This window comes from Candida jiufengensis (genome assembly GCF_024610255.1).
Source record: "Candida jiufengensis strain CBS 10846 chromosome Unknown scaffold7, whole genome shotgun sequence".
Taxonomy (NCBI): domain Eukaryota; kingdom Fungi; phylum Ascomycota; class Pichiomycetes; order Serinales; family Debaryomycetaceae; genus Lodderomyces; species Lodderomyces jiufengensis.
In genome coordinates, this window is record NW_026261556.1 from 517,904 (window position 1) to 544,459 (window position 26,556).

Here is a 26,556-nt window from a genome sequence, read left to right on the forward strand (position 1 = left end):
AAATATAACCAAAAAATTTCAAAAATATTCATAATCTTAGATGATCTTTTTAGTTTGAAAATATCGGAAATCATTCAAATCAATATTATATAAACGAAAAACTTTTATATTCATATCATTTCATTTCTTTATCGTCAACTATTCTTATTAATCATTACTATCTTTTAATTCAATATGGCACAACTTTCATCACAAGGTAATAATGCTATTATATATCTAAGTTATGCTTTCATGTTAGCCACTGGGTTATTTTTAGCTTGGAAATATGCAACTAAAACTGATTTTCTTTCTTCAAATGGTACTCAAAGAGGTTTACCATTAGCTTTAAATTTTATTGCTTCAGGTATGATTATAAATTAAAAAGTTAAAAAAAGAAAATTTTAAAGAATCATCAAAAATTATTTGGAAATCACTAGTTCAAAGTTATAGACAGGAATTTGATGGGTTAATACTATTTAGAAAAAATTTGGAGCGGGTATTTTTAACATACAGTTAAAGATTGAGAAAACCGTTCGAACTCGATCAAGTTAATACTTGCGTGAGGATTCTTTGTTTTTTTCTTTTATCAAAGTCAATTGCTACGATTTCTAAATTTACTAACCAACCTCTTTTTATTAGCTATGGGAGTTGGTATAATTTCAACATATGCTCAAATTGCAAATTTATCTGGATTACATGGATTATTAGTATATACATTATGTGGAGCTATTCCTATATTAGGGTTTGCAGTACTTGGACCTATAATCAGAAAGAAATGTCCACAAGGTTTTATTTTAACTGAATGGGTAAGACATAGATTTGGAATAGTTACTGCTTTATATTTATCATTTTTTACATGTTTAACTATGTTTTTGTTTATGGTTGGTGAATTATCAGCTATAAGAGGTGCAATTGAAACATTAACTGGATTAAATGCATTAGGAGCAGTTATAGTTGAATGTGGTGTTACTACAATATATACTTTTTTCGGTGGGTTTAGAATTAGTTTTATTACTGATAATTTTCAAGGTGTTTGTGTATTACTTTTATTGATTATATGTGCTTGTGGAATGGGTTCATATATTGAAATTGATCCATCAAAAGTCGGTCCATCTGGTTTATTAAAAGCTAATAAATTAGGTTGGCAATTAGTTTATATATTATTTGTTGCTATAGTTACTAATGATTGTTTTATGTCTGGATTTTGGTTAAGAACATTTGCAAGTAAAACAGATAAAGATTTATGGATTGGTTGTTCAATTGCTGCTTTTGTTACTTTTGTTATTTGTACTTTAATTGGTACTACTGGATTTTTAGCAGTTTGGTCAGGAGATTTAACCGTTGGTGATGCTGATGGATATAATGCATTTTTTATATTATTAGCTAAAATGCCAAGATGGTTAGTTGCTTTTGTTTTAATTTTTTGTATTGTTTTATCAACATGTACTTTTGATTCATTACAATCAGCAATGGTATCAACTATATCAAATGATTTATTTAGAAATAAATTACATGTAAATTATACTAGAGGCTTGGTAATTTTAGTAATGATTCCAATTGTTGTTTTAGCAGTTAAAGTTGCTGATAATATTTTACAAATTTATTTAATTGCTGATTTAGTAAGTGCAGCAGTTATACCAGCTGTGTTTTTAGGTTTAAGTACTAGATTTTTTTGGTATTTAAGAGGATTTGACGTTATGTGTGGTGGATTAGGTGCATTAATTGGTGTATTTATATTTGGTACTGTTTATTATGGAAGTGCTAGAGAAGGTGGTAAATTATTACTAGTTTGGAATGGAATTTATGATTCTGAAGATTGGGGAGCTTTTGGTGCTTTTGTAATTACTCCAGTAGGTGGTATTATTATAACTTTATTTGCCGCTGGTGTTAGGATTTTAGCTACTTATGCTTATTGTAAAGTTAATGGTAAACCTTTTACTGCTTTAGATAAACCTGAACATGATGAATTCACAGATATTATTGAAGATCAAACTATATATCCCAGTGAAGATGATAAGAAAAGTACATAATTTAGAAATTAGATAAAAAGACAATTTTATAGATATGTAGCTAAATAAAAATATGATGAAATTTTAGATGAAATTAGTTCTTTTAATCTATTCTTAAGTTTTTGCAACCATTTTTAAAAAATTATATGACTTACACAAATCTACAAAACTTGTGCGAATGGCTCTCATTTCTACAATTTTTGCTTTGGTGTAGGCTGAAAAACTTGGACTTTTAAAATGAAGACGATCAAATGGCTACGTAGTCATTAATATGTTTCACCATGTCTAGCAAGTTCAATATGTTTCATTAATCTTGCGCTACAAGACAAAGTCGTGTAAGAATAAACAAAGTTAATTTGCAGCTAAATATTTGCATACCAAACATTGTTAGCATATAAATAATTTTTTTTTTCCTTTTTAAATTCATTTGTATTGTATTATTTTTCTTTCCTCAATTGATCACCAAAAGCTACTTTTATCCATACAATGACCAAAAGCTACTTTTATCCATACAATCACCAAAAGCTACTTTTATCCATACAAATGTAGATTTATTTATTTATTTATTATACTAACCTTCAGAATTCTAGCTTTTATTATCAATTGAGGAATATTTGTGAGACATTTACTGACATAAATATGGGACTAATCTGAGTTGAATACCTAAGATGCTTTCCCAATCCAATGGACAAATTAATGACTTTATTAAACTTGAAGACCCAACCTTTGGAGACAAATTTAAGTAATTGACTTGACTATGAATTAGATTAGACACTGGAGTTGAACAAGTGAGATATTTGAGTATTTTTGATAGCTGGTTGACAACCTTTTTTGACTTTAGTGCTTGATATACATGATTGTGAGTAGACAGGTTCTTTGGTAGAGATGAATAGTTAATTTTGGTTCAATTTTTTGATTTAGTTCATTTCAATAGTTTTGAAGTAAGAATTTGACGAAACAATATACACTTCATTGTTTTTACTTTAGCTTGGATTCAGTATTTCAATGTTAAAAGTTTTCAATTTAAGGTTAATTATAATGATTTCAAAACTTGATAAACGTTAAAAGAAATTGAGAAATGACGTTCGATAATAACATCTGGATACAACTAAGGTATCAACAGCTTAATTAACAAATAGACAAGTTACTTCATAGAATTTACCTGATTGATGGTGATGATAAATGAAGTGATAGTTAATACCAAAAATATCAGATCTTCACTCAGATCCATGAGTACTGCACATAAATTTAGTATATAGAAACATGCACATTTTCTTAAATATCTTATCAAATAAAAAATTAAGTGCAATAAAAGATGAAATCTATTCAAGCAATTGAAAGTCTACTATAATCATATATATTCAAATTCAATAACTCATTAGTAATATTTTACAACTCAATTGATCAACTATCCATATAGAGAAAATGATTTTCACTGATGTCCCATCATCAAAAAGATTAATACAAGTTATATGTGCAATAATATGGTGTTTATTATCAGCAGGTGTAATATTTGGATTTAGTGCATTGAAAGTAGTTTTGATTAAAGAATCAGTTTATGAATACTTATGTGATTATCATACAGATAATACCACCTTATTTATACAAGATGAAAATGAAATTGTTGCAAAATGTACATTACAAGATTTAAAATTAAATAAAATATTCACTATAGCGGCAGTATTAACTAATGTTAGTGCGTTATTAATTGGATTTATCTTGGATAATTATGGACCTAAAGTTTGTGGATTTATAGGTGCCGGATTTTTATACTTGAGTTGTATTATATTCACTTTTAGTAAAAACCTAGTACAATTATCATGGTTTGATCCTTATATAATGGGATATAGTAGTTTAGCATTAGGTGGACCTTTTTTATTTATATCAAGTTTTTCATTATCTAATGCTTTTCCTAAATATAGTGGTACTATATTGGCATTATTAACTGGTGCATTTGATGCATCAAGTGCTTTATTTTTAATATATCAAAAATTATATTTTACATTACCTAATTTTAATTTATCTAGTTTTTTCAAATTATATTTGATTGTACCTGTTTTTATAACTATTGCTCAAATTTTATTAATGCCTTGGGAATCTTATCAAACTTCATCTAGTGATTTACTTGATGTTGATAATGAAAACACAAGAGAAGTTGAACAAACACCAGTTTCAGAACAAAATGAATCTACCCCATTAATCAATTCAATACCACATCCAGATCATCATGATTTGAGAAGAAGAGATTCTGTAGGTGATGCATTAAAACAACCTTATTTAAATGAAGGTGAAGCAGTATTGGAACAAAATGGATCGGGGGTGTTTGGCATTTTACATGGTTATTCAGCACAATATCAAATCAAAACTTATTGGTTTTTATTAATTTGTTTGTTTAGTACTATACAAATGTTGAGAATTAATTATTTTGTTGCTACTATTGGATCACAATATCAATATATTTTTGGTTCTTATGAATTATCTAAAAATTTGAATTCTTTTTTTGATATTGCATTACCTTTAGGTGGAATTATTAGTATTCCATTAATTGGATTATTATTAGATAATTTTTCAACAATTTTAGTGTTGAATGTATTAGTAGGTATTTCATTAATCATTGGAATTCTAGGTCTTATCTCAAATTATGCATTAGCAATAATTGGTGTATGTTTATTTGTTGGATATAGACCATTTTTCTATACTGTTATATCAGATGTATGTGCAAAAGTATTTGGTTTTGAAACTTTTGGAACAGTATATGGATTAATTATGTGTATAAGTGGTGCAATAAATTATGGACAAGTTTATTTAGATTATGCAACACATACGGTTTTTAAAATGAATCCATTCCCAATAAATTTATTTTTAATTGGTGTTTTTGTTGTTATAAGTTTGATTACTTTAATTTATGTACATGTTCAAGGTGAAGAATATACAAAAAAAAAGTTAGATAGACAAAGAATAGATGCTTAGATAGATTGCAGTTTTACTAGATAGAAAATAAAACGTTGTTATAGACTATTATATATTATACTTTCTGATCTTGCAATTTGTAGGTGTACTAAAGTCAAGATTTTGTAACATGATCTAAGTGATTTAGCCGCACAATAATTTACGAGAGAAGAAAAGTTCATATGAAACATATAAAGATTTTTGTCATATTTTAGATACTTAGATTTTCAAGTAATTTTTATTCGTCAATTTCGTTCAGTGATTGCTTACTAAGTGCTTCGAACTAAGTCGCTTTATATCATAATTCAAAGGATACTAATTCTATGGCTTTAATATTCATCAAAATTTACGAGACTTAAAATTCTTACAATCGCGAAGTTTTGTATTGGAACAAACTAAAAAAAAAAAAACGTTAGTTACAAATATTTCAAATACCAAGAATTTTTATAAAACTAAATAACATTTAGGTACCATCACATACGAATAAACTTTATAGTTTAAAAAACCCTGTTATCACTACCCAAAGCTAAATAACCATTATTTATCAAACAACATCCTTCATCGCTAACATTTAAAAACCAAATTCAAATATCAAATAAAGACAAATGATATGACAAAGAATTTACAACCATCAACATATACATTCACTATCCTACTACTACTACTATTTCTAATCAACTTAACATCAGCGTCAAGAGGAGATAATCTATCAGAATTTCAAGATTGTCTAGAACAATGCACATGCGATAATACACCATCACAATATAAAATATGGTTTTGGTCATGTTCATCAAATTGTAACTATTATTGTCAACAATTAGTAAGTGATTTAAGATTGAAAAATGGGTACCTGATGCTTCAATTTTATGGAAAATGGCCATTTATTGTTGTTTTTGGTATACAAGAATTTTTTTCAACTATTTTCAGTATGGGGAATTTTATAATAAATTATTTGAATTTTAAATTAATTTATAAACAATATCAAATTAATAATGATAAAGAAATTAAATTGATTTATTTCCAATATTTGATTTTATTGGGTGTTAGTATGATTGGTTGGATTTTTAGTATTATATTTCATATTAAAGATTTACCAATCACTGAAACTTTAGATTATTTTGGAGCTTTTGGAATAATATTAGCTAATTTAAATGTTATCGTTGTTAGGTATTTCAAATTGTTTAAACAACAGCAAAGAAATAAATTGGTTATATGGCAATCCTTTTTAATTATGTTATATATTTTCCATATTTTAAAATTATCAAATAATTGGGATTATACTTATAATATGAATATTAATATGGTTTGTGGATTATTAGCTATGATATTTTGGATATTACATAATTTAAACATTATTAATGTCTACTCCAAGAATTTAAAATTTTTACAAAATTCAATTCAAGTAATACCATATGAAAACAAAATACTTAACAAGTTAAACCCCCTAATAAAGTTTTTAAATTTAAATCAACTTTATAAATTTCAAATAATTCTATTCATTCCAATAATCAATAATTTAATTCTTTTATGTGGAATTTTTTTAGAAATAAAAGATTTTGAACCATGGTTTAGATTAATTGACGCTCATAGTTTATGGCACCTTTTAACTATTGGTCCTAATATTGTTTGGTTTGATTGGAATATTTGGGATATAGAAATTATGAAAATTCTTGAAAAAAAATAGCATCTAGCATTTATTTAATTAAAGGTCGTTAATAAACAATCGTAGTATCTAATGTAATAGTAAAATTCGGTTCATGTAGAGAAAAATAAAATACGTAATAGTTGTGTAATTTACTTTTAGTATGTATTAACTGTAATTTTATTAAATCTATAGAAGACCGAAAGGAACGTAATTAGTTGGAAAAATAACGGGTATGAAAATGGTGAAGATGAATTCAACGTAAAATAATAATGAAGTGAATGAACGATAACACCAAACAAAATGTGTTGTCAAAATAATATGCAATAATGAAGCGGGAAAAAGAAAAACTGATGCAATAAGAAAAAATCAAACTAACAAATAACCAACCAAATGATCATTATACTAAATTAATAATATTTTTTTTTTCTTTTAAACCATGATGATTATTTAATGAAGAAGAACTTGATGAATTAATTAATTTACTTCTTTTTCTCTTTTTTAAATAAGAATTTATAAAACTTAACATAAAAAATACCAAACTTATAATTATAAATAATCTTAATAAATTATCAAAAGATATTAAATTTGATTGATCAAATTTTATAATTTGTTTTAATATATCAAGAATTTGTAGTTGTTGTGGTTGTTCTTGTTGGTTTAAAAGATCTTGTGGTAGTTGTTGTTCTTCTTGAGGTGAATCTGATGAATAAAATTGATGTTCTTTTAATAAATGTGAATCTGTAGATGGTTGTGGAATCATTATTAATTTATTATTGTATTAATTTATTATTATATATATGATATATGAGTTGTTAAAATTAAAATGAAATATATGATTTTGTTATATGTAATATTGATTTATGAAAAATTATTGGGATTATACGGCTGATAATAAAGTTTTTAATGATGACGATGAAATAAAGTAAACCCTATTATATAAAGTTATGAGATTTATTCAATATAAAAAAGGGATGTTGAATTTAAAAGTATAAAATGTAAATCTCGGGGGTTGGAGATAATTAAATTAAAATGATGATGTATAAGTTGAATAATAAAAATTACGAGAAATTTTATAAAATGGAGATATAAATTGTAATTTATATCAATGATAAAAGAAAATTGATTATCTATAAACTTATAATACTCAAACTCATATAGAAATATAAGTAAGTAAGAAATGCAATGCAAATTTTCATAAATTAAAATGAGTTGAATAAAAATAAGTACAAAAGATAATCATCAATTGTATTGTATTGTATTGTGTTAAGTTAATTGATGTATTATTTATTATAAATTAAATAATAAATAATAATAAATTAATAAATAATAATAATTTATTAATAGAAATTATATAATAATAGAAATGATTACACTAAGACTAAATATCAGCTACCATGTGGCACTAATAATAATAATAAATACAGTCTCTAATCTAAAAATAAAAGAAATGTTAGTTAAAAAACAAATAAATAACATTAAAAAAAGAAATTAAACATCATTAATTATATACAGTATAAGTAAATATACTAATAATAGTTAAGAAATATCTTAATTGTAAAGTACTGTTGTTTGAATGACTACTAATGAAGATATAGCCCACAATGTATTTACTTAATTGTTTATTTACCACTAGCTATTAATAGATCTAATATTTAATCTATCGATCGCTTAGATTTAAAGGGTTGAAATACAACATTACATTTGGTTGTCAAAATTAAAGTTTTTTTGATTATTTTATTTTGTACCTAATTTAGAATTTTAATTATCAAATTTAGTAAATATATTTTTTTTTGTTATTTTTTGTTTTTTTCGGATTAATTTTTCTAATTTTTTTGTGTATTTTAATTTTGATCATTGATATATTATTATTTAAATAAGATAATAATATAATAATTTTTTGGAAATTTTGTTTACTTTTTAACTTGATTCGATCAAGATATATTTCATTTATTGTATAGCAATGAATAAATTTTACAAGTAACAAACCATTATATATCACAATCTCTAATGATTTTATCATTTAGTTTTAGTTTGATCGACAACTCCCTTAAATTAGCCTTAACTATGTGACTGATGGGTATTCAAGATAATTTTAAATTACCACATTTAAAATATTAAGAAGATTTTTAAAATCAACAGAACTAAGGTTTTAATTAAATTTCAGTTGACAAGAAAAAAGCAATGGTATAGGAGAAGTTGTGATCCCTTGAAATTTAAAAGAATATATAACATTGGTTGATGATTACTAAACAACTCGAACTTGAAAGGGATTTAATTAAATTCAAACCTTAAAAATTTTGCACACAACTAGGTTCTATGGTATTCTATCTTTACTTGTGCCTATTATTTACTTTTTTGCTAATTGATTACGTATTCCTTTAAACCAACTCTATATACTTTGACATCAATTGAACTACTAAGAGCTATTGCTTTGACTTATGTAACTACTATGTTATTAAATAATTTTAGAGTGCAATTTTTGAAATTTCAAGTACAAAACTAATAAATTTACTGCTCTATCTATAATATTTGAAAGATTTTTTCAAACACAAAGGTAAGTATAAATCTAGGCTAATTTACGATAAATACTGGTTTTTTTTATTCTTTATCTTTTTTATCTGTTTTGTTGTGATTTCAATATTTCCAAAATTCACAATTATAAATGGCACAATTTAAAAACTTTTTGATGTGAAATCTGAATATTGTAATTTTGAATCCATTACATCGATGTATAGAGGTTTGTTTTATTCTTATTTGAAAAAAATTTTTCAGTTTGGAAAAAACGGATAAGTATCTAGCAACTTTATAATACCAGTTACCGTAATTTCAAATCCCTAATCTCGTTGTTACTCCTTTGAAAATTTCTCTAATGCAAAATAAAAACCGTTAAACATAGATCTTGCTACAGATTTATAACTAAATCTATGTGAGTAACTGTAAGTTTCGGTATTCTACGATTCGTATTTTTCAAAAATACGACTTCTCCTGTTGCCTTTATTGCCTTTTATTTCCCGAATATAATTACATTGTTTTTGAAGTATTAACTCATTAGAGATCGCTATATGTTCATCAATTTACAGAATTGGTGAACTTAGCAGCTTGATGAAGATAAATGTATAAAATGTGTAAATGAAAAAAAACGGGTTGTAAAAAAAAATGAAATTTGCGCGATGTTAAGAATTGAACGCATTTATTAAAAACGAAAATAACACTATAAAATAAAAACACAATGAATTGAAATAATATATTTTTCGCAACCAAATTTTAATTTTTAGATTTTCCAAATCTTTTAAAAAAGCTGTTTTTGGATCTTTTAGAACTTGTATTAGATATAGTAGATTCAAGATCAACATTATTAGTATCATAATTTTGTAAATTATAACTTGGTTTACAACCGAATGAAGTTATTGACATTGAAGTTGGTGAAGTATTTGAAGAATATGAATTAAATGATTCATTTGTGAATACTGATCCATTTCTTTTAGAATTACTGGTTTTTTCTGAGTTTATTGAATTTATCAGATGATTTCTTGTGGTGGTATCATAATTTATGGAAGCGGTTGTTGAAATATTTTTTGGAGTTGATGAAGGTGACATTGAAGATGGTGATGGTGGGATTGTAAAAGATGCATAGTTTGATGATGAAGAAGTTGATATGCTTGATGATCTACGACGTGTATTTGGCGAAGTTAATTGTTGTTGTTTTTGAATTTGATAATTTGTTGGTTGAATTTGATTTTGATTATTATTTAATAAATTTTTAAAAATAAATTCAAAAAATTGTTTCCAAGTTGTTTCAATATCTATTGGTAATTTAAATGATTTTAAATTTGATATAATAACATCAATTAATTTTAATAAAATGAAATTAAAATTATAAATTTGAAATTTTTCAGAATTTGATTGATCATCAAATAATTCATTAAAATGATTTTTTAATCGAAATAAAACATCATAATCCGAATCAGTGAAAAATAAAAAATTAAATCTTTGTAATTTATTTATTTCATCATCTTTAGTTAATCCCTTAATGTTTGGTTTTAAATTATTCATACTTATTAAAAAAAAATTTATAAAATTTTCAAAAAATTCCATTAATTTTGTAATATTTGGGAAAATATCATAAAATGATCCACCAATTGACATACTTTCAAATTTTAAATCTTGATAACAATTATTCCAAAATTTTTTACTTTGTATTATTGATCTAATATTTAATTTCCCAATATTATGTAAATTATTCATACTGTTTGAATCAAATGGATCTGCATTTATAAATTCAATATTTTTTTTGGAAGTTCTTTGAATAGAGTCAGTATATTTAAATCCATTTTTATCAATACTTTTTACAACTAGTTCATCAAATGGTTCAATTGATTCGAAATATGAATGTCTTAGAATTTTTATTTTATTTATACCAATTTCTTTATTTAATTTTAAATTTAATTTATAATTGATTTGAGTCATTAAATTCCTCATACATTCATTATATTCAATTTTAATTAAATCAAAATTTGAAGTTTTAAATTCAACATATTTATTCATTGTTTTATCAAATTTCCACTTTTTACCATTAATGACCATTACTTGTAGGTCTGAACTTTGTGTTTGAGGTTGTTGTTGTGATTGTTGAGGATTTGTTTTTGTTTTAGAAATTAGTTCTAATTCTTCTTTTGTTTTTGATTTGAAATTTGAACTGTTAGAATTTGAAAAGGTAGGAAATAAAATAGACGAACTCATTGTAAAATATATAATTTTGATAATTTGGTAATTTGACTATAATTATATATTGTTCTATTTTGTAAACTTTTAGTTTGAGCCTTCTTTGTATATTGGAAAAATATTGAACCGATTAACTAAAAATATCTAAAAATAAGGTGTTTGTTTCAGGTTTAAACTTGTAACAAAAAGTTTAAAAAGTAATTTTCTAGAAATAAAGCCCACGTTTTCTCCAGAGATCCAACAAGTTTATATATATAGAGGTTCTAACCTTCCCTCAGACGCGTCTCGAATTGGTATCAACATTTTTTTAACTTCCAAAAAGGTATGCAAGTTGAACAATTAATGTATGAGTTTAGTTTTAAATAATTCGTTACTTACTAAAAATGAAAAATTTAAATTTTAGTTTGAAACACAAAATCTATGAAAAATCTCGTATGGCTTAAACTAAAATTATTTTTTAGTCTAAAATTTTATTAATTAATTGCATAAAGCGAAACTTTTGAATGGAGATTAGAATTTTATTGAATAAACGCCTTTTAAATCATATGAGTTCTAACCAAAATTTATTGTTTAGTGTGGTTATTTTAGACTTATTGTTTAATCAGTTATTGTTCAATTTTTTCGTCTAATTTTTTTATTATGGAGAAACTAAAAAATCCGAAGAATTCTAACCTAAAACAATAACCAAGTAGTTGCGTTTTTTACGTTTATTATGAACAAAGAAAATCGTTTCGTCAATATTCCCATTTGGTCTAGAACCTAGGTTCTCCAGTTTGTTGAGAAGTAAAGTGATAAATCAAAGCTTTTACGAATTACTGTCAAAAATGTTTGTCAAAATTTGCTTCAACGTCATCAATTATACTACAGTATCAATTCTCATCTTTAAAAGCTTATCATTTGACGATTTGATCACCTTAGTTTGAAATCAATTTTGTAACAAACTTTTATACAGAGATCAATTTAGTAATTGAAAATTTTTTTTAATTTAACCCTTTTGAAACATTTTGTGTTACCTCTTTTCTTCAACAACTAATTATTTAAGTTTAATTACAGATTTTTATCATAGATCAAAGCTAATTCCTAATTTTGTGCCGCTCAAATGATCGTGAACAAATAATAGGAGATTCGTAATTCATCAATATACTTCTTAACAACAGAGGATCGTCAAATAATAGGAGATTCGTAATTCATCTATATGCCTCTAAACTACAAACAATCGCAAACGATCAGCGTTTCTATAATAAAAGATCATAAGAATTTTTCCAAAATAATAAGATCCAGAAGTTTTGTGGATGTATACAAAGATCAAAGGTCTACTTGTACCTTTCAAACTTGAGAGAGACAGGTCTCACAGATTGTACCTTACCTTACTTTTTATCACAAAAAATTTTCAAATCAGATCAAAATTCAAAACCAAAAATTTAATTAATTTTTCAATTTTAGTAAAAGCAAATATTTTTAGTGAAAAAGTTAATTTAGACTTTTGTGCCTTTCGGTTATGACCACTTCCTTTTCAACTTCCTTTTTGACTTGAACTTTAATTATTCAAACATATCTACAACCTCTGTGTAGAGTGATAAAAATAAATTTAACTGGAATAGGAGAATTTGTTGGTTTTTGATAATTGATTGACTTTCAGTAGAATTATATTGGTGACAACATCCCAGAGGGCATCTACTAAATGACTTAATTTTATCAGAGGATATTCTTGAAAAAATTGTAATCCACTGGAAGAAAACTTTAACGGTTTTTCATTTTGCTTAAGCATTCTCTCCAACTCAAATGTAGTGCCGTCTAATTCTCGATCACAATACACAGTGCCTCATTTCAACGTGAACAGATGGAACGTTCGTAAAATAAATTTTTAGAGATAAAAATTGGCTCGTACGGAAAGTTTATCACTGACTTGAAGAGTTGAATCAACCAATAAAGAGTCAACTTTTTATAAATCGATTAAAGAAAACGTTATACTTTTTTGATATCATCAATAAGGTTTATAATAATCAAATTGATTTCCTGTACATCAAATATGCTTTTCTCTAAAATTTTGCAGCAAATCTCACCAAATCCCCAAAACACTAAAAAATTTTAAATAAGTACCTCATAAACTTTATTCAAACAATCCATTACCCTCAATAGAAGTGACTTAAACCACAACTATCGATATCAATCATATGCAAAAGTATTACAAAAAGGATTGATAAATCCTCTCGCAAGAATATGAGAACAGAAACCACCTAAGCTAAGTACTAGCGATATATACAAAAAAAAGTAGAAAAAAAAAACTCGAAAGTCTTTACTCCCTTGCGGGGAATCGAACCCCGATCTGCTCGGAACTTACAACACTTTAAAATATTGAAAGCGAACCGTGATAGCCATTACACTACAAAGGATGTGAATTGGAAATGGAAAGTATAAAATATATCTCCCTTGCGGGGAATCGAACCCCGATCTGCTCGGTGAAAGCGAACCGTGATAGCCATTACACTACAAAGGATATTTCATAAGCTAAAAAGTGGCTTGGTTTAATATAATCCCTATTTTTTGTGCACGTTTTTGTGTTTTTTAACGATTTATTTTACATAATTTGTTGATTTTTGATGGATTTTCGTAAAGTACCGACTTTAAAGTCCGTCGATATATCAAAAGTTTCTATATTTGAGAGTTCTACCGTAAGATTTATAATTTGACGACGTATTATAACATGCATTACTTATTAAACTTTAATATATAAATGAATCAATTATTAAGTTTCAACGAAATTTTTATCAATATCGACCATGCTATTATATGATAATTTATTATTTTCTTTACCATTTATTTCAAAATTTTCATCATTTGAAAAAAAATCAGTATTTGGAGTTGATCCTAAATCTTTATTTGTTGTTGTATTATTTGTAGTATTATTTGTAGTGTTATTAGATGGCCAATTTAATAAAGAATTCGTGGTATTATTTCTACTTGCTCTATTTGGGGATGACGTTGTTTGATGTTGATCTATATGGATTTTAAAAGTTGAGTCGTTGACTAATTGATTTAATTGATCATTAATTTCATCGTTTTCGTCATTATCATCGCTTGAATTTATGTGATTTGATAAATATGGTGAACTAGGCATATTAGCTAATGACAGTTTTGAAGATTTTGGTGAATTGTTGTGGTTGTTATTATTGTTATGATTTTTATTTGATGATGATATTAAATTTTGTAATTGATCAACTGGAGTTTTAGAATTAGGACTATTTGAATCTTTTGGAGTAGGTTGAGTTAAAAAATTCATCCAATTATTATTTGAATCTTCATGAATTGATTGTAATATTGCATCAAATTCATTTAATGTATTGTTTGTTGCTGCGTCAGTTATATTTATTGGTTGAATTGGTGGTTGATTTTCTTTATCTTCTTCATTATATATTTCAATAACTCTTGTATTTAATTTTGTTGCTTTTCTTGCATCATTTTCTTCCAAATTTATAATTCTTGTGTTTGATTTTGTTGCAATCATTGGTGGAGTATTTGTTGGTAATGGATCTATATCTGTAGATGGACCTCCATATACATTTAATTGATTTAATAATTCATGATAATCTGGAGTTTCTCCTGTTGGCGTTGGATTCAAATTTGAATTAGCACTTGAATGATTGTAGTTGTTATTATTGTTATTGTTGTTATTATTATAATTATTATGATATTTATTCTGAATTACTTGATTAATTGCAGATGGAGTATGAGAAGGAGTTGGAAAATTACCAGGTGATGAAGCTAGATTATTCTTTTTATTAGCAACAGAATTCAATGAATTTTTGATTGGATCATCATTTTTGGAGTTACCATTTTTCATTTTAATCTTTTGATTATATCTTTGTTGTTGATTATATTTTCTTACAACATGTTCAGGTCTCATAAATCCTTTATTTTTATAAAATAAAAAACATGCATTACATAATGGTCCTAACATTCCTTCATAATGTTCTTTATTAAATTCTGTTGCTCTTATTAATTGTGAAAAATGAGGTTTAAATTCAGTTTCAAAATATTTCCATGCAATTGAATTTGATGTACGACAACATTTATTTATACAAATCAATCCATGATTTTCTGGTAATTTAGTGTTTGGAATTGTATGAGTTCTTTTACTATCTAGGTCTTCTGGTAACTCTGGTGGTGTATCTTTTTGATTATTGGTATTGGTTGTAGTATTATTAACATATGGTGGTTGTTGTGGAGTATATGGTGAAGTTGATTCAATATTATAATCATCGTCTTCCTCTTCTTCTTCTTCTTCTTCTTCTGGTAATGTTTCTTCATTTTCATCACCAACTCTATATTCAGGATCATCCGATGAATAAGTTTCTTCATTGATTGGAGAAGATATAGTTATTGGAGTGTTTGTAAACATTGATCTTGTACGAACAGCTCTTTGAGGTAGTAATTGTGATTTTTGAGTCATTATAGGTTGTGAAGGAGTTTGATTTGAGTAACGTTTTTGTTGTTTCTTTTCTTGTTTATCATCAAACACAACTTTTTCTTGAAAGAATGATGCCAGTTTAAATCTATTTTCAACATTTTCTCTATTATAACGTGAAGAATTAGAATTTTTATCTGCTTGTTGTATGCTTTGAATATTTGAATATGAAGGTAGTGATAAAGTTCTAGTAGCTTTAGCTGCAGGTACTGAATGTGAAAAAGTAGATGTTGGGGGTAATTGTTTATGCATTGAATCATATGGTCGTTTTCTATCCATTTGTGATGTGTTGATAGTTGAAAGTGGTTGACGTATTTGTGATTGTTGAATTTGTTGATTCGGCTGTTTCGGTGGCAATTTTTGTAATGGAGCGCCTTCTATTGTATGTAATTTTAATCTAATTTCTAAAGTTAATGATGATGCATTTGATTTATTACCAAATAAAAAATTAGCTGATACATTTTGACAAACTCTTCCAGGTATTAGACATGATTCATTTGATGATATCAATTTTGATACTACACCATTAGAAACAAATGGTTCATCTGGTTGTTCAGTTATATCTTTATAATAAACAGCATAGTCTTCTGAATGTAATTTAAAATTTTCTGGATTTGATTTTAATAATTGTTTTATACAATCTTTTAATTCAAAAGCTCCTAATAATATTAATTCAGGTTCTTCATTTATTGAATCTTGAATAGGTATTTGAACAGTTTGAACTGAAAATTGTTGAGTTGATCGACATAAAAAAGTAGTAGAATTATCATTAAAGGAATATAAAATTTTAATTTGCATTTGTTTATGATCATCTTCATTACTCATATTAATGTTTTAGAAGGTATTGATATGAAGTTTGGTTGTTGTTGTTAAAAAATTGGAAAATGAGAATTTATGAATGACCGCAAGTTAAAATTTTGTTGGTGTTATTAATGATATATAATTTTGGTTGTCAAAATATGATTGATAATGCAAGAAGAAAAAGTGATATAAAAAAAATTAATTCTATTAATGAAATTCAATATGATAACGTTGTTGAGAAAAAAAGCAAACGTAAGTGAAAAGAAAATTAAATCAAACTATCATAAAAAACTGAATTGAACTTGAAATTGTAGAAATAATGAAATTAGTTGAATTTTTTTTGTTTATGGTTGTAAAAAAAAATATATATATATATAAATTTATTATTTTGATAATTGTGATACACACCAAATATTATTATTAATATATGATATATGATGGAAGAAGAAAACAACAAATATTTGTAGTACGACGGATTTTTTTTAAGGATCATTGATATCATGAGTATTGACTTATTCAATCTTACCAATTATTGGATGTCAAACCCAATCTCAACTTCGAGACCTTCAACTTACCTCTTTACTATAAACTGATTTCTTTCATACAACTTAAAATCAAAACAACGCGAGTTAAGTATTAATAAAATAATAAGTTAAATATTACACAAAAAATTCAAAACATCATTTCGCAACCTAAATCTTTATTATTAGAAGTAATGTATATTTACGAGTCTGTGTTAAATTAATTAGATTTTTAATAGGTATTGTGAGTATAAGAATCTATAGACTATAGATAAAATTTTACAGGATTTTCCCTTGATACAATCTAATAGCTAAATCTTGCTAATTTCTAACAAACATCTCAAATTTACATTTTATATATGTACATTTTATTATAATATCTATTTTCTATATACAAATAATTATTCTATAAGTTCTATATACATTCAATTTTTTTTTAATCCATTCCAATAATACTTCTAATTTCTTTAATATTTTTCGAAGCAATTTCTCTAGCTTGAATTCTTCCCTTTGAACTAATTTCATCAAGATAATCTTTATTTTGTAATAATTCATCATATAATTGTCTTTTATTATTAAATTCATTTATAATTAATTCACTAACGTAATCTTTTAATTGTTTATGATCTTTTAAATGCTTTATTTCAATTAAACATTCTTTTATAGATTTATCACTTAATCCTGATATTATATTTATTAAATTTGAAATTCCTGGTCTTTTTATTGGATCATATTCCCATTCACCTTGTATTGAATCTGTTGTTGCTTTTTTAATCTTGAATTTAATTTCTTCTGGAGTATCAGTTACATAAACGCAAGAACTTTGAATTGGATCTGATTTTGACATTTTTTTTTCTGGATTTTTTAAACTTAATATCTTTTTAGCAGGTGTTAATAAAGTATTAGGTAAGGGGAAATAATCCACACCATAAGCATGATTGAAAATTTTAGCAATATTTCTTGTTAATTCTAAATGTTGAGTCTGATCATCTCCAACAGGTACATGAGTTGATTTATATAATAAAATATCAGCTGCTTGTAAAGCAGGATAGCAGAAAACACCAGCTTTAGTTTGTTCCATTACTTTTTCATCAACTATTGAACTTGATTGGTTTTGTTGAGATTTTGATTTCCATTGAGTCATTCTGTTTAGTTGTCCCATACTTGTAAAACAAGTAAGATACCAATTTAATTCCAGATGTTCAGGTACTGATGATTGGAAATATAATATACATTTATTTATATCTAACCCACTTGATAATAAACTTGCAATTGCTTGATATCTAAAATCTTTCAATTCTGAACCTGGTTTAAAACTTGTAAATGCATGTAAATCAGCAACTCCAAATATAAATTTACTTTCTGGATTATTATCTGATAAAGTTCTCCAACTCTTTACAGCACCTAAATAATTACCTAAATGAATTTTACCAGTTGGTTGAATCATTGAAAATACTCTTGAATTTTTAGGGAGTGTTTCATATTGACCGATTTGTTGAATTGTTGATTTGGCGGTGGTTGACAGGAGCCTTATAAATGATGACTGCGCTTGCCGTATAGATTTTGGAGTACATTTCATTATTGATTGAACTTATGCAGATTGAGGTGAAAAAAAAAACCTGATTTTAATTCTATCTACTTAGGCCGCACAACAACGAAACTTACAGATACTTATGAAACTACAATTTATCTAAGTAGCTTTCGAATCTATTAATATTACAAGTACCTTCCTTTTTACTATTATTATTATTATCTATTATTACATACTTACGTTATCGGTATAATTCGTATTAAGATTATTATTATTATTATTATTATAATTATTACCATTCCCACCATTATTTGTATCCATTATAAATCCACCAACAACATTATTTATTTGTATACCATTTTTCATTAATCTTCTTTCTAATTTTAATCTTTGTAATTCTCTCCATCTATTTAATTTTGAATATTCATGTAATTTAAATCCAAATACTCTTGGAACATAAGTATCTTTTGAATGTATTGGAATCATATTGGGGAAATTTTGAAAGAACATTGCAGGAAACGACGTACCAAAATATGCTCCATCTATTACTGAATGTCTACCTGATTTTGGATTGTAAAGGTCTTCACATTTTGAACAATATAATTTTACACTTGCCATTCTTGGTTGATCATTAAGACCTATTGGTAATAAAGGATTTAATTGACAATGTACTCTTGGACAATAACCAAAATCTCCATTACGGAATTTTTCAAACATTTTATTTAAACCTCTTGTAGTTAAGATATATCTTGCATGTATTAAACCATATAATATTCTTGCATTATGTTCTAAAACATCTCTATGTTCTTCAGGTTGTGAATCAATATCTATTACATCAGTAATAATATCTATTAGTGTTGGTAATTTTGAAACTTCTTGATTTAATCCTGTTAAATTAAATCTATCTCTTATATATTCATCATCAATATCACAAAAATATTCATTTCCTTTTATACCTAAAAATGAATCTATCCAATATTCTGTAAAATCGGAACTTGAATCCGTCACATATTCCTCATTAGCCATTTGTTTGGGTATTGGGAAGTGGTAACTTTATCGTATTCTCAGATTATCAGCTTTGGTAATCTCTCTTATGTTTGAAATTTATTAACTGTTAGTTTTATTTTTTTTTTCCTTCCTTCCTTTTGTTAAAAGATTATTTATTAAATTATCTTTTGTGTACAAAATTAAAAATTACGATTTGATTATCAAACATAAACAAAAGAAAACTGGAAAACCATTAGATGTCATTGAGAAGACAAAGTACAATAACTCAATCATCTAGTCTTCGAGGAACTAGGCCAGTTAGAAGAGATGCATTTCCATATCTAGATAATAGAGAAATAACGTCATGTTTGTTAGAATGTGAATTTAATGTTTCACTTGATTCAGTTAGTAAACCAACAAGTGAATTTATAATGAATTTATTTACATTATTTATTGAATCATTTATGGGGATAGATAATTTAGATGAAAAAGCAAAAGATATGGCTAAAAGAAGATACCAAATAATGAATCAACAAGATACTGAAATAGAAGTTGAAATTAATGGGAATGGAAATAGTTTAAATAATAACTCAGAAATAGAAGTAACAACTACTGATCATTTATTAACTTTATTTCGTTTTGCTCAAAGATTTTTTCAAAATATTGGAGTAAATGATCTAACATTACCGGATTTAACAAGACCAGAACCTTTAAATACAAGAAGACTACTAAGTGCAGTTGTTAACTACTTAAGATTTAGAGAAAATATATCAAATGATTTTGAACAAATGGCATTGGAGGCAGAGGAAACTACTGCAAGAATACGAAATTTACAAGATTCAAACTCCAACAAAATATTACAAATAAATGATTTAGAGAGAAAATTAAAATTTAAAGATAATGGGAGAAGTCAAGAACCAAGAACTGATTTACAATATGTTTATAATTATAATAAAAAATTGGAGTCAAAATTAAGAGAATTAAAATTATTACAAGAACAATTAACAAAACAACATGATGATTATAAGTCTGAAAAAAATATTTTAGCTACAGAATTATATGATTCTGGATTCATCTGTGATGAAACTGCAGGACAAATTGAAAATCTCAAAACTTACAAAGAAAAAGATATTGATAACTTAAATATAATCGTTGATGATTTAAATCAAGATTTGGAAGGGATAGTAAGGACTTATGATACATTTGATGAACAATATCAAAATTTAGGTAAGACAATAAATTCAATAGAGATTAATGACAAAATAATAAATGATCTAATAATAATATCAGAAGAAATTTTGAGACTACTTCAAGAACAAGATTACGAACACAATAATGTCAGAATAAACAACGATAAGTTAAAAGACTTAAACGTAGAATCTAACGATTTACAAAAACAAATAGAATCCAAAAATGAAATACTAAAGAAGTATGAAAAAAAATACAAAGATTTAGACGATCAATATCAGAAAAAGCAATCAACATTATCACAAAAGTTAAGAGAAGTAAATGATCAATTAGATGAAATAATGTCTCAAAAATCAAAACAAAATGATGAACATAAAACAAAATATAAAATTATTTTAAAGATTAGAAAGGAAACAGACGATCTAATCAATAATTTTGCAAAAGAAGTTAAATCAAATGAGATAAAAATGAATCAACTCAAAATGTCACTAACTAAATATATGGAGAATTTAAAAAATAAACTTGATTGATAGAATTTACATTAAAAGTTATGTATGTTTCTTTTTACATTTTTTTCAACGTTGTATTATTAATAAATATTTATAAATGTTCTTTTTAAGTTGTTGTTTTATTTTTTAATACTGTCTTCTCGTTCTCTGGTAATCTCCCTTCATTATTGCTCAGCTCTACTTCTTCGACTCCATTCTTCTTCTCGGCTTCATCTTTTTCCTCTTGCGGTTTTGAATCTTGCTTCTTCGGTATCTTTTTGGTAGTTGTAAATAAAGAGGTAACGAAACAAACAACAGCCAATGCTAAACCGAAATAAAATACATTTTTCAAAGCTTTCATTATTTGATCCAACACTAATGACTCAGCTTGTGGTGGTAACTCATTAATTGTCCTTGGATTTGATATCAATACCTTTGGTGGAATATTCTTTAATTCATTATATCCATCAAAATTGTTGGTAATTTTTCGTTGTAAATTTTGTAAATATGCAGTTCCAGTTAATTGATACAACAATTGACCTATAGTAACAGTAATAGTTGATGCAACATTTCTCATAAAATTAACAAATACAGTAACCATAATGAGAGCACCTGGTTTGTCTTTTGGTGCACCTAATTGAGCACTCAACAATGAACTTTGAAATTGTAACCCAATTGAAATACCCAACACAATTAAGATTCCAAATCTAACACCCAAACTTGATTGTTTATCTAATAACAAAAACAATCCAGTCCCCACTGGTGCTAAAACTCCAGATAATATCATTGTCCATTTAACTCTTCTTGTAAAATTTATAAAAAACGAATTACACATAGATGCAACAGCAACAGTAATCACCAAGGGTAATAAATCAATCCCAGATTGTAATGGACTAGCATGATGCACCACTTGGAAATAAATAGCTAAATAAGTTAAATTACTAATAAAAAATCCAAAATTAAAAGCAGCACTAATAACTGCCATCATTATAGCTGGTGATTTAATAAACTCAGTATATATGATTTGATTTTGTGAATACCTAAAATTCCATATCCCAAAACAAATTAATAAAACTCCACCAATAACAAATAAACAAATTATAGCAGGTGAATTCCAAGCAAATTCAATACCTCCAAAGGTTAATGCTAATAATACTAATATTAATCCAGAAGTCAAAAAAAAAGTTCCCACGAAATCAATCTTGTTAATTTTTTCTCTAAAATTTCCAGAAATTTTTGGAGGATTGAAAAAAAATATCAAAAGCACAAATGCTACTCCTCCAATAGGTAAATTAATAAAAAAACACCATCTCCAAGTAACTTTAGACAAAGCCCCTCCAATCACTGGCCCAAGAACTGATGAAACACTCCAAGTCAAACTTATAAAAGCAAAAACTAAAGATCTTTTAGTGATAGGAACGACTTCCGTCAAGATGATCAACACTGTCAGCTGTACTGCTCCACCACCTAAACCTTGTACACAACGGGCTGCTATAAGCATATCCATAGAATTACTAAGTGCAGCAATTAATGAACCAATTTCAAAAATTACAATTCCAGCTAATAAAGTTTGTTTTCTACCAAAAGCAATTGAAATTTTCCCATATGAAGGAACTAAACAAGCCATAGGTAACATAAACCCGGAAGTAAGCCATCCAACTTTTTCAAATGCATTAAATTTATCTCCAACAGTTGTTAAAATTGTTGAAACTATAGTTTGATCTAATGCTACTAAAAATAATGAAATTATACCTGAAAAAATCGTTAGCACTAATTGTAAACCTGTTAAATGTTGTTCATGAGCTTTTGTTCCATCTCCTGCATCTGCTTCTTTGAATTTTTCTGTATGTTGTTGTGATTCTGTTGATATTATTGGAGTTTCTGTTGTATTTTCATCTTTATATGGTTGTGGAGACGATGAAGATGATATTGATTCTCTTGATTCTCGTCTCGGACTTATTGATGTTCGAGACATTTTTTTTTTCTGTTTCCTTGCTTGTCTTATTGAATATGTTAAATGTTTATCTAGTCAAACTTATTCCATAGTGATAATCTATAGTTTGTCTTGCAAATATTATTGTGGTTTAATGATCTCACCTTCCTTTTTGTATTTAATGTTTTTTTTTTTTTTTTACTTTTTTTCTTTTTCCACATTTAAAATTGAATGTTAAGCGGCTAAAGCGCAGTTTCAAATTTAAAGTTTAAGTTTTTTTTTTATTACTAGCCTTATGTAAATACTAAAGTCTTATTTGATTTTGCTAACTTAAGGAAGGACTTTTTATCAACAGAAATATGATATCTAACCACTTTTACAAGTTCTGTCAACTTGAAGTTAACCATGACATCTATGTAAATTGTTGGTTCATTTATTGTAATTGAAGGTATTACTGATTTTTAGTTTTTATGATGCTCCTGGATTTTATACTTTAAAAGTATAATTGAAATTGATATCAAATATTTGCATAATTTCTAAAATCTCAGAAGTCGATTCAATTATAAGCAATGACCTTGAATTTTATTGTTTGCCTTCCATACTTTAAATCAATGAATTGAACCAAATCAAAAATTGATTCAAATGGTACTGACAATCTCCATTGAACAACCTGCCCATTCACAGTCACGTATCTCAATTGCTAAAGTTAAAAAGGGTTCTTACTATTTTTCTAAATATACTCGATTGCTCCAGTGTCTAATCTAAATCACAGTCCAGGTAGTTAGTCAAGCTTTTCTCCAAAGGTTGGCTTCTCAAGTGTTAAAAAATCATTACTTTGTACATTGGATTGGAAAAACATCTTAGGTATTCAACTCAAATTGTCTCCATATTCATGTGGGTGAAATGCCTCAAAAAAATTTCTCAATTGATAATGAAAACTAGAATTCTGAAGGTTAGTATAATAAATATAATAAATATTTCTACATTTGTATGGATAAAAGTAGCTTATGATCATTGTATGGGTAAAAGTAGCTTCTGATTATTGTATGGATAAAAGTTGCTTTTGGTGATCAATTGAAGAAAAAAAAATTGTATGAAATTTGAAAAAGACGAAATTAGATCTATATTTAATATAACTTTTTGCAAAAATATGATATGCTAAATTTTAGTTGCAAAAACTCTTTTTTTTTTTCTTAGTAATTGTCAAAAATCTGGTAGCACAAGTTCTAGTAAGTAGACGCGTTTTTTATTTACTTTAAATAATTTTTTTATATCTGAAACACTTGAAACTTATAACTACTACTTCATTAATAAAACATTATACCAAGACAACCATATCATACGCATATCTAAATAGACTTCAACTACCATAATGGAAGCATCTACGATAGCGGTGCATTGGCATGATGAAAACAAACCAATATATTCAGTTGATTTTCAACCAACAAAAAATCAATCAGAACTGAATAGATTAGCAACAGCTGGAGGAGATAATAATGTTCGAATTTGGAAAGTTGTTGGTACAAGTATTGAATATTTATCAACATTAATAAAACACACTCAAGCAGTAAATGTCGTTCGATTCAATCCACTGGGAGATGTAATAGCAACAGCTGGTGATGATGGTCATATTTTTTTATGGAAAAAAAATGATACTATACTGAAAGATATGAATAATGAGAATGATAAAGATTTGAAAGAAAGTTGGCAAGTTGTTTGTGTTATTACTATAGGTGATGAATTATCTGATTTATGTTGGTGTGAAAATAATTTTATTGCTGTTGGATCATTGAAAAATGTATTAAGAGTATTTCGAATTAGAGCAATAGAATCAATGAATTATAAAGGCACATTAATAAAAACATTTGAAGATAATGATCATTATGTGCAAGGTCTAAGTTATTCGAACCATTATTTATTTACTCAATCTGCTGATCGTACAATTATAACATATAAATTTGAAGGTGAAGATATTATAAAATTACATAAATTTCAAAAAATTGGTAATGTTCAAATGTATCAATCAGAAAGTTTACAATCATTTTTCAGAAGATTGAAAACTTCACCCGATGGATCCTTATTAATAACTCCAGCTGGTTTGGACGAAAATGGATCTCATTGTATATATATATATTCTTTAAAAAATTTATCTGATGGTCCAATAATAAGATTAACTGGGTTCAACAAACCTGCTATTGCTATTGCTTTTAATCCAATAAAATATGAATCAACTAGTTTACCTTATACCTTGGTATTTGCTATAGCTACAATAGATAGTGTTATTATTTATTCAACAGAAAATAAATTCGCACCTTTGGGACAAGTATCAAATTTACATTATCAAGGTATAACAGATTTGGTTTGGGATAAAGATGGTTCCAAATTAATTATAAGTTCAATTGATGGATTTTGCTCAATTATAAAGTTTGATACTGGAAAATTTGGTACTCCCATAAAAGCTGAACACATTGTAAAAGAAATCAGTCAAAATATACCATTAAAAGAATCAACAAATATTAAAGCATCACCAGAACATAAAAAGACTCCTACCATTGATACATTTTTCAATAATTCTAAATCCAAACAAACACCAAAAAAGGAAAAAAAAAGAATTACACCAACTTTAATACCAAAATAATAATCATATATATATAGGGTATATATGCAAACATATATAATTATATCTATATAGATTTAAAATGCTAATGAATTAATGAAAACTTACTTGAAAGGTAAATCTTGTTTATTTTGTAATTGAGCAGCTAATCTTTTCCTTGCATTAATAATCATTTCATTTCTTTTACTTTGTAAAGAATTATCATTTGTTGTGGAATTTTCATCAATATCATATTTATCAAATAGATTAATATTATTTTTAAATGAAGAATTTGATGATTTTGATTCTGTTGTGGTTGATGAATCAGGTATTATTGGAGGTGGAACATAGTTTGGTGGAAATGGTAAATTACCTAATTCCATATATCTATTTACTGTTAATTCAACAGATCCTGTATTTTCTAAATCATAACGAACTTGTTCAACTGTTAAATTTGGTGCTATAGTTTGTACTACTTCTATCATTGAATCAGTTACATTTCTTCTATTTCTTCTTTGAGTTGTGGTGGTTGATCTATTAGTTGACGTGGATGTACCTTGATTATTTGATGATGCTGAAGTGTTGATATTAAACTCATTTGATTGTGGGATTGGTGATATTAACCATCTTAGGAAAATAAATGCTATTACTATTGTAACTACGAATAATACAGTTGATGAATCCATAATGAATAATTATTTAGTGATAAATTGAACGTATTCAGTAAAGAAAATAAATTTAT

The 26,556-nt window shown here is 26.3% G+C and overlaps 9 protein-coding genes across 9 annotated transcripts; 4 read left to right on the forward strand and 5 right to left on the reverse strand. All coding sequences in view use genetic code 12, as the record gives it.

The window, feature by feature from the left end:
• Positions 1-174: 174 nt before the first annotated feature.
• On the forward strand, positions 175-2,009 carry KGF54_000845 (uncharacterized protein; the record flags this gene model as incomplete). Its single annotated transcript, XM_051766802.1, has 2 exons — positions 175-343; positions 619-2,009. The coding sequence occupies 2 exons, from the start codon at positions 175-177 to the stop codon at positions 2,007-2,009; spliced, it is 1,560 nt and encodes a 519-aa protein (XP_051622059.1).
• A 1,404-nt stretch (positions 2,010-3,413) lies between these two features.
• On the forward strand, positions 3,414-6,621 carry KGF54_000846 (uncharacterized protein; the record flags this gene model as incomplete). Its single annotated transcript, XM_051766803.1, has 2 exons — positions 3,414-4,908; positions 5,639-6,621. The coding sequence occupies 2 exons, from the start codon at positions 3,414-3,416 to the stop codon at positions 6,619-6,621; spliced, it is 2,478 nt and encodes an 825-aa protein (XP_051622060.1).
• Positions 6,622-9,846: 3,225 nt separating this feature from the next.
• KGF54_000847 (uncharacterized protein) lies at positions 9,847-11,322 on the reverse strand (the record flags this gene model as incomplete). The annotated part of the gene is made up of 1 exon (XM_051766804.1): positions 9,847-11,322. One exon carries the CDS (start codon positions 11,320-11,322, stop codon positions 9,847-9,849), a length of 1,476 nt encoding a protein of 491 aa, XP_051622061.1.
• Positions 11,323-14,050: 2,728 nt separating this feature from the next.
• Positions 14,051-16,594, reverse strand: KGF54_000848 (uncharacterized protein; the record flags this gene model as incomplete). The annotated part of the gene is made up of 1 exon (XM_051766805.1): positions 14,051-16,594. The coding sequence occupies one exon, from the start codon at positions 16,592-16,594 to the stop codon at positions 14,051-14,053; it is 2,544 nt and encodes an 847-aa protein (XP_051622062.1).
• A 933-nt stretch (positions 16,595-17,527) lies between these two features.
• KGF54_000849 (MSW1) lies at positions 17,528-19,648 on the reverse strand (the record flags this gene model as incomplete). Its single annotated transcript, XM_051766806.1, has 2 exons — positions 17,528-18,681; positions 18,859-19,648. The coding sequence occupies 2 exons, from the start codon at positions 19,646-19,648 to the stop codon at positions 17,528-17,530; spliced, it is 1,944 nt and encodes a 647-aa protein (XP_051622063.1).
• A 218-nt stretch (positions 19,649-19,866) lies between these two features.
• Positions 19,867-21,327, forward strand: NUF2 (kinetochore-associated Ndc80 complex subunit; the record flags this gene model as incomplete). Its single annotated transcript, XM_051766808.1, has 1 exon — positions 19,867-21,327. The coding sequence occupies one exon, from the start codon at positions 19,867-19,869 to the stop codon at positions 21,325-21,327; it is 1,461 nt and encodes a 486-aa protein (XP_051622064.1).
• An 85-nt stretch (positions 21,328-21,412) lies between these two features.
• SGE1 (Sge1p) lies at positions 21,413-23,260 on the reverse strand (the record flags this gene model as incomplete). Its single annotated transcript, XM_051766809.1, has 1 exon — positions 21,413-23,260. The coding sequence occupies one exon, from the start codon at positions 23,258-23,260 to the stop codon at positions 21,413-21,415; it is 1,848 nt and encodes a 615-aa protein (XP_051622065.1).
• A 1,330-nt stretch (positions 23,261-24,590) lies between these two features.
• CAC2 (Cac2p) lies at positions 24,591-25,856 on the forward strand (the record flags this gene model as incomplete). Its single annotated transcript, XM_051766810.1, has 1 exon — positions 24,591-25,856. One exon carries the CDS (start codon positions 24,591-24,593, stop codon positions 25,854-25,856), a length of 1,266 nt encoding a protein of 421 aa, XP_051622066.1.
• Positions 25,857-25,939: 83 nt separating this feature from the next.
• On the reverse strand, positions 25,940-26,500 carry KGF54_000853 (uncharacterized protein; the record flags this gene model as incomplete). Its single annotated transcript, XM_051766811.1, has 1 exon — positions 25,940-26,500. The coding sequence occupies one exon, from the start codon at positions 26,498-26,500 to the stop codon at positions 25,940-25,942; it is 561 nt and encodes a 186-aa protein (XP_051622067.1).
• Positions 26,501-26,556: the final 56 nt, after the last annotated feature.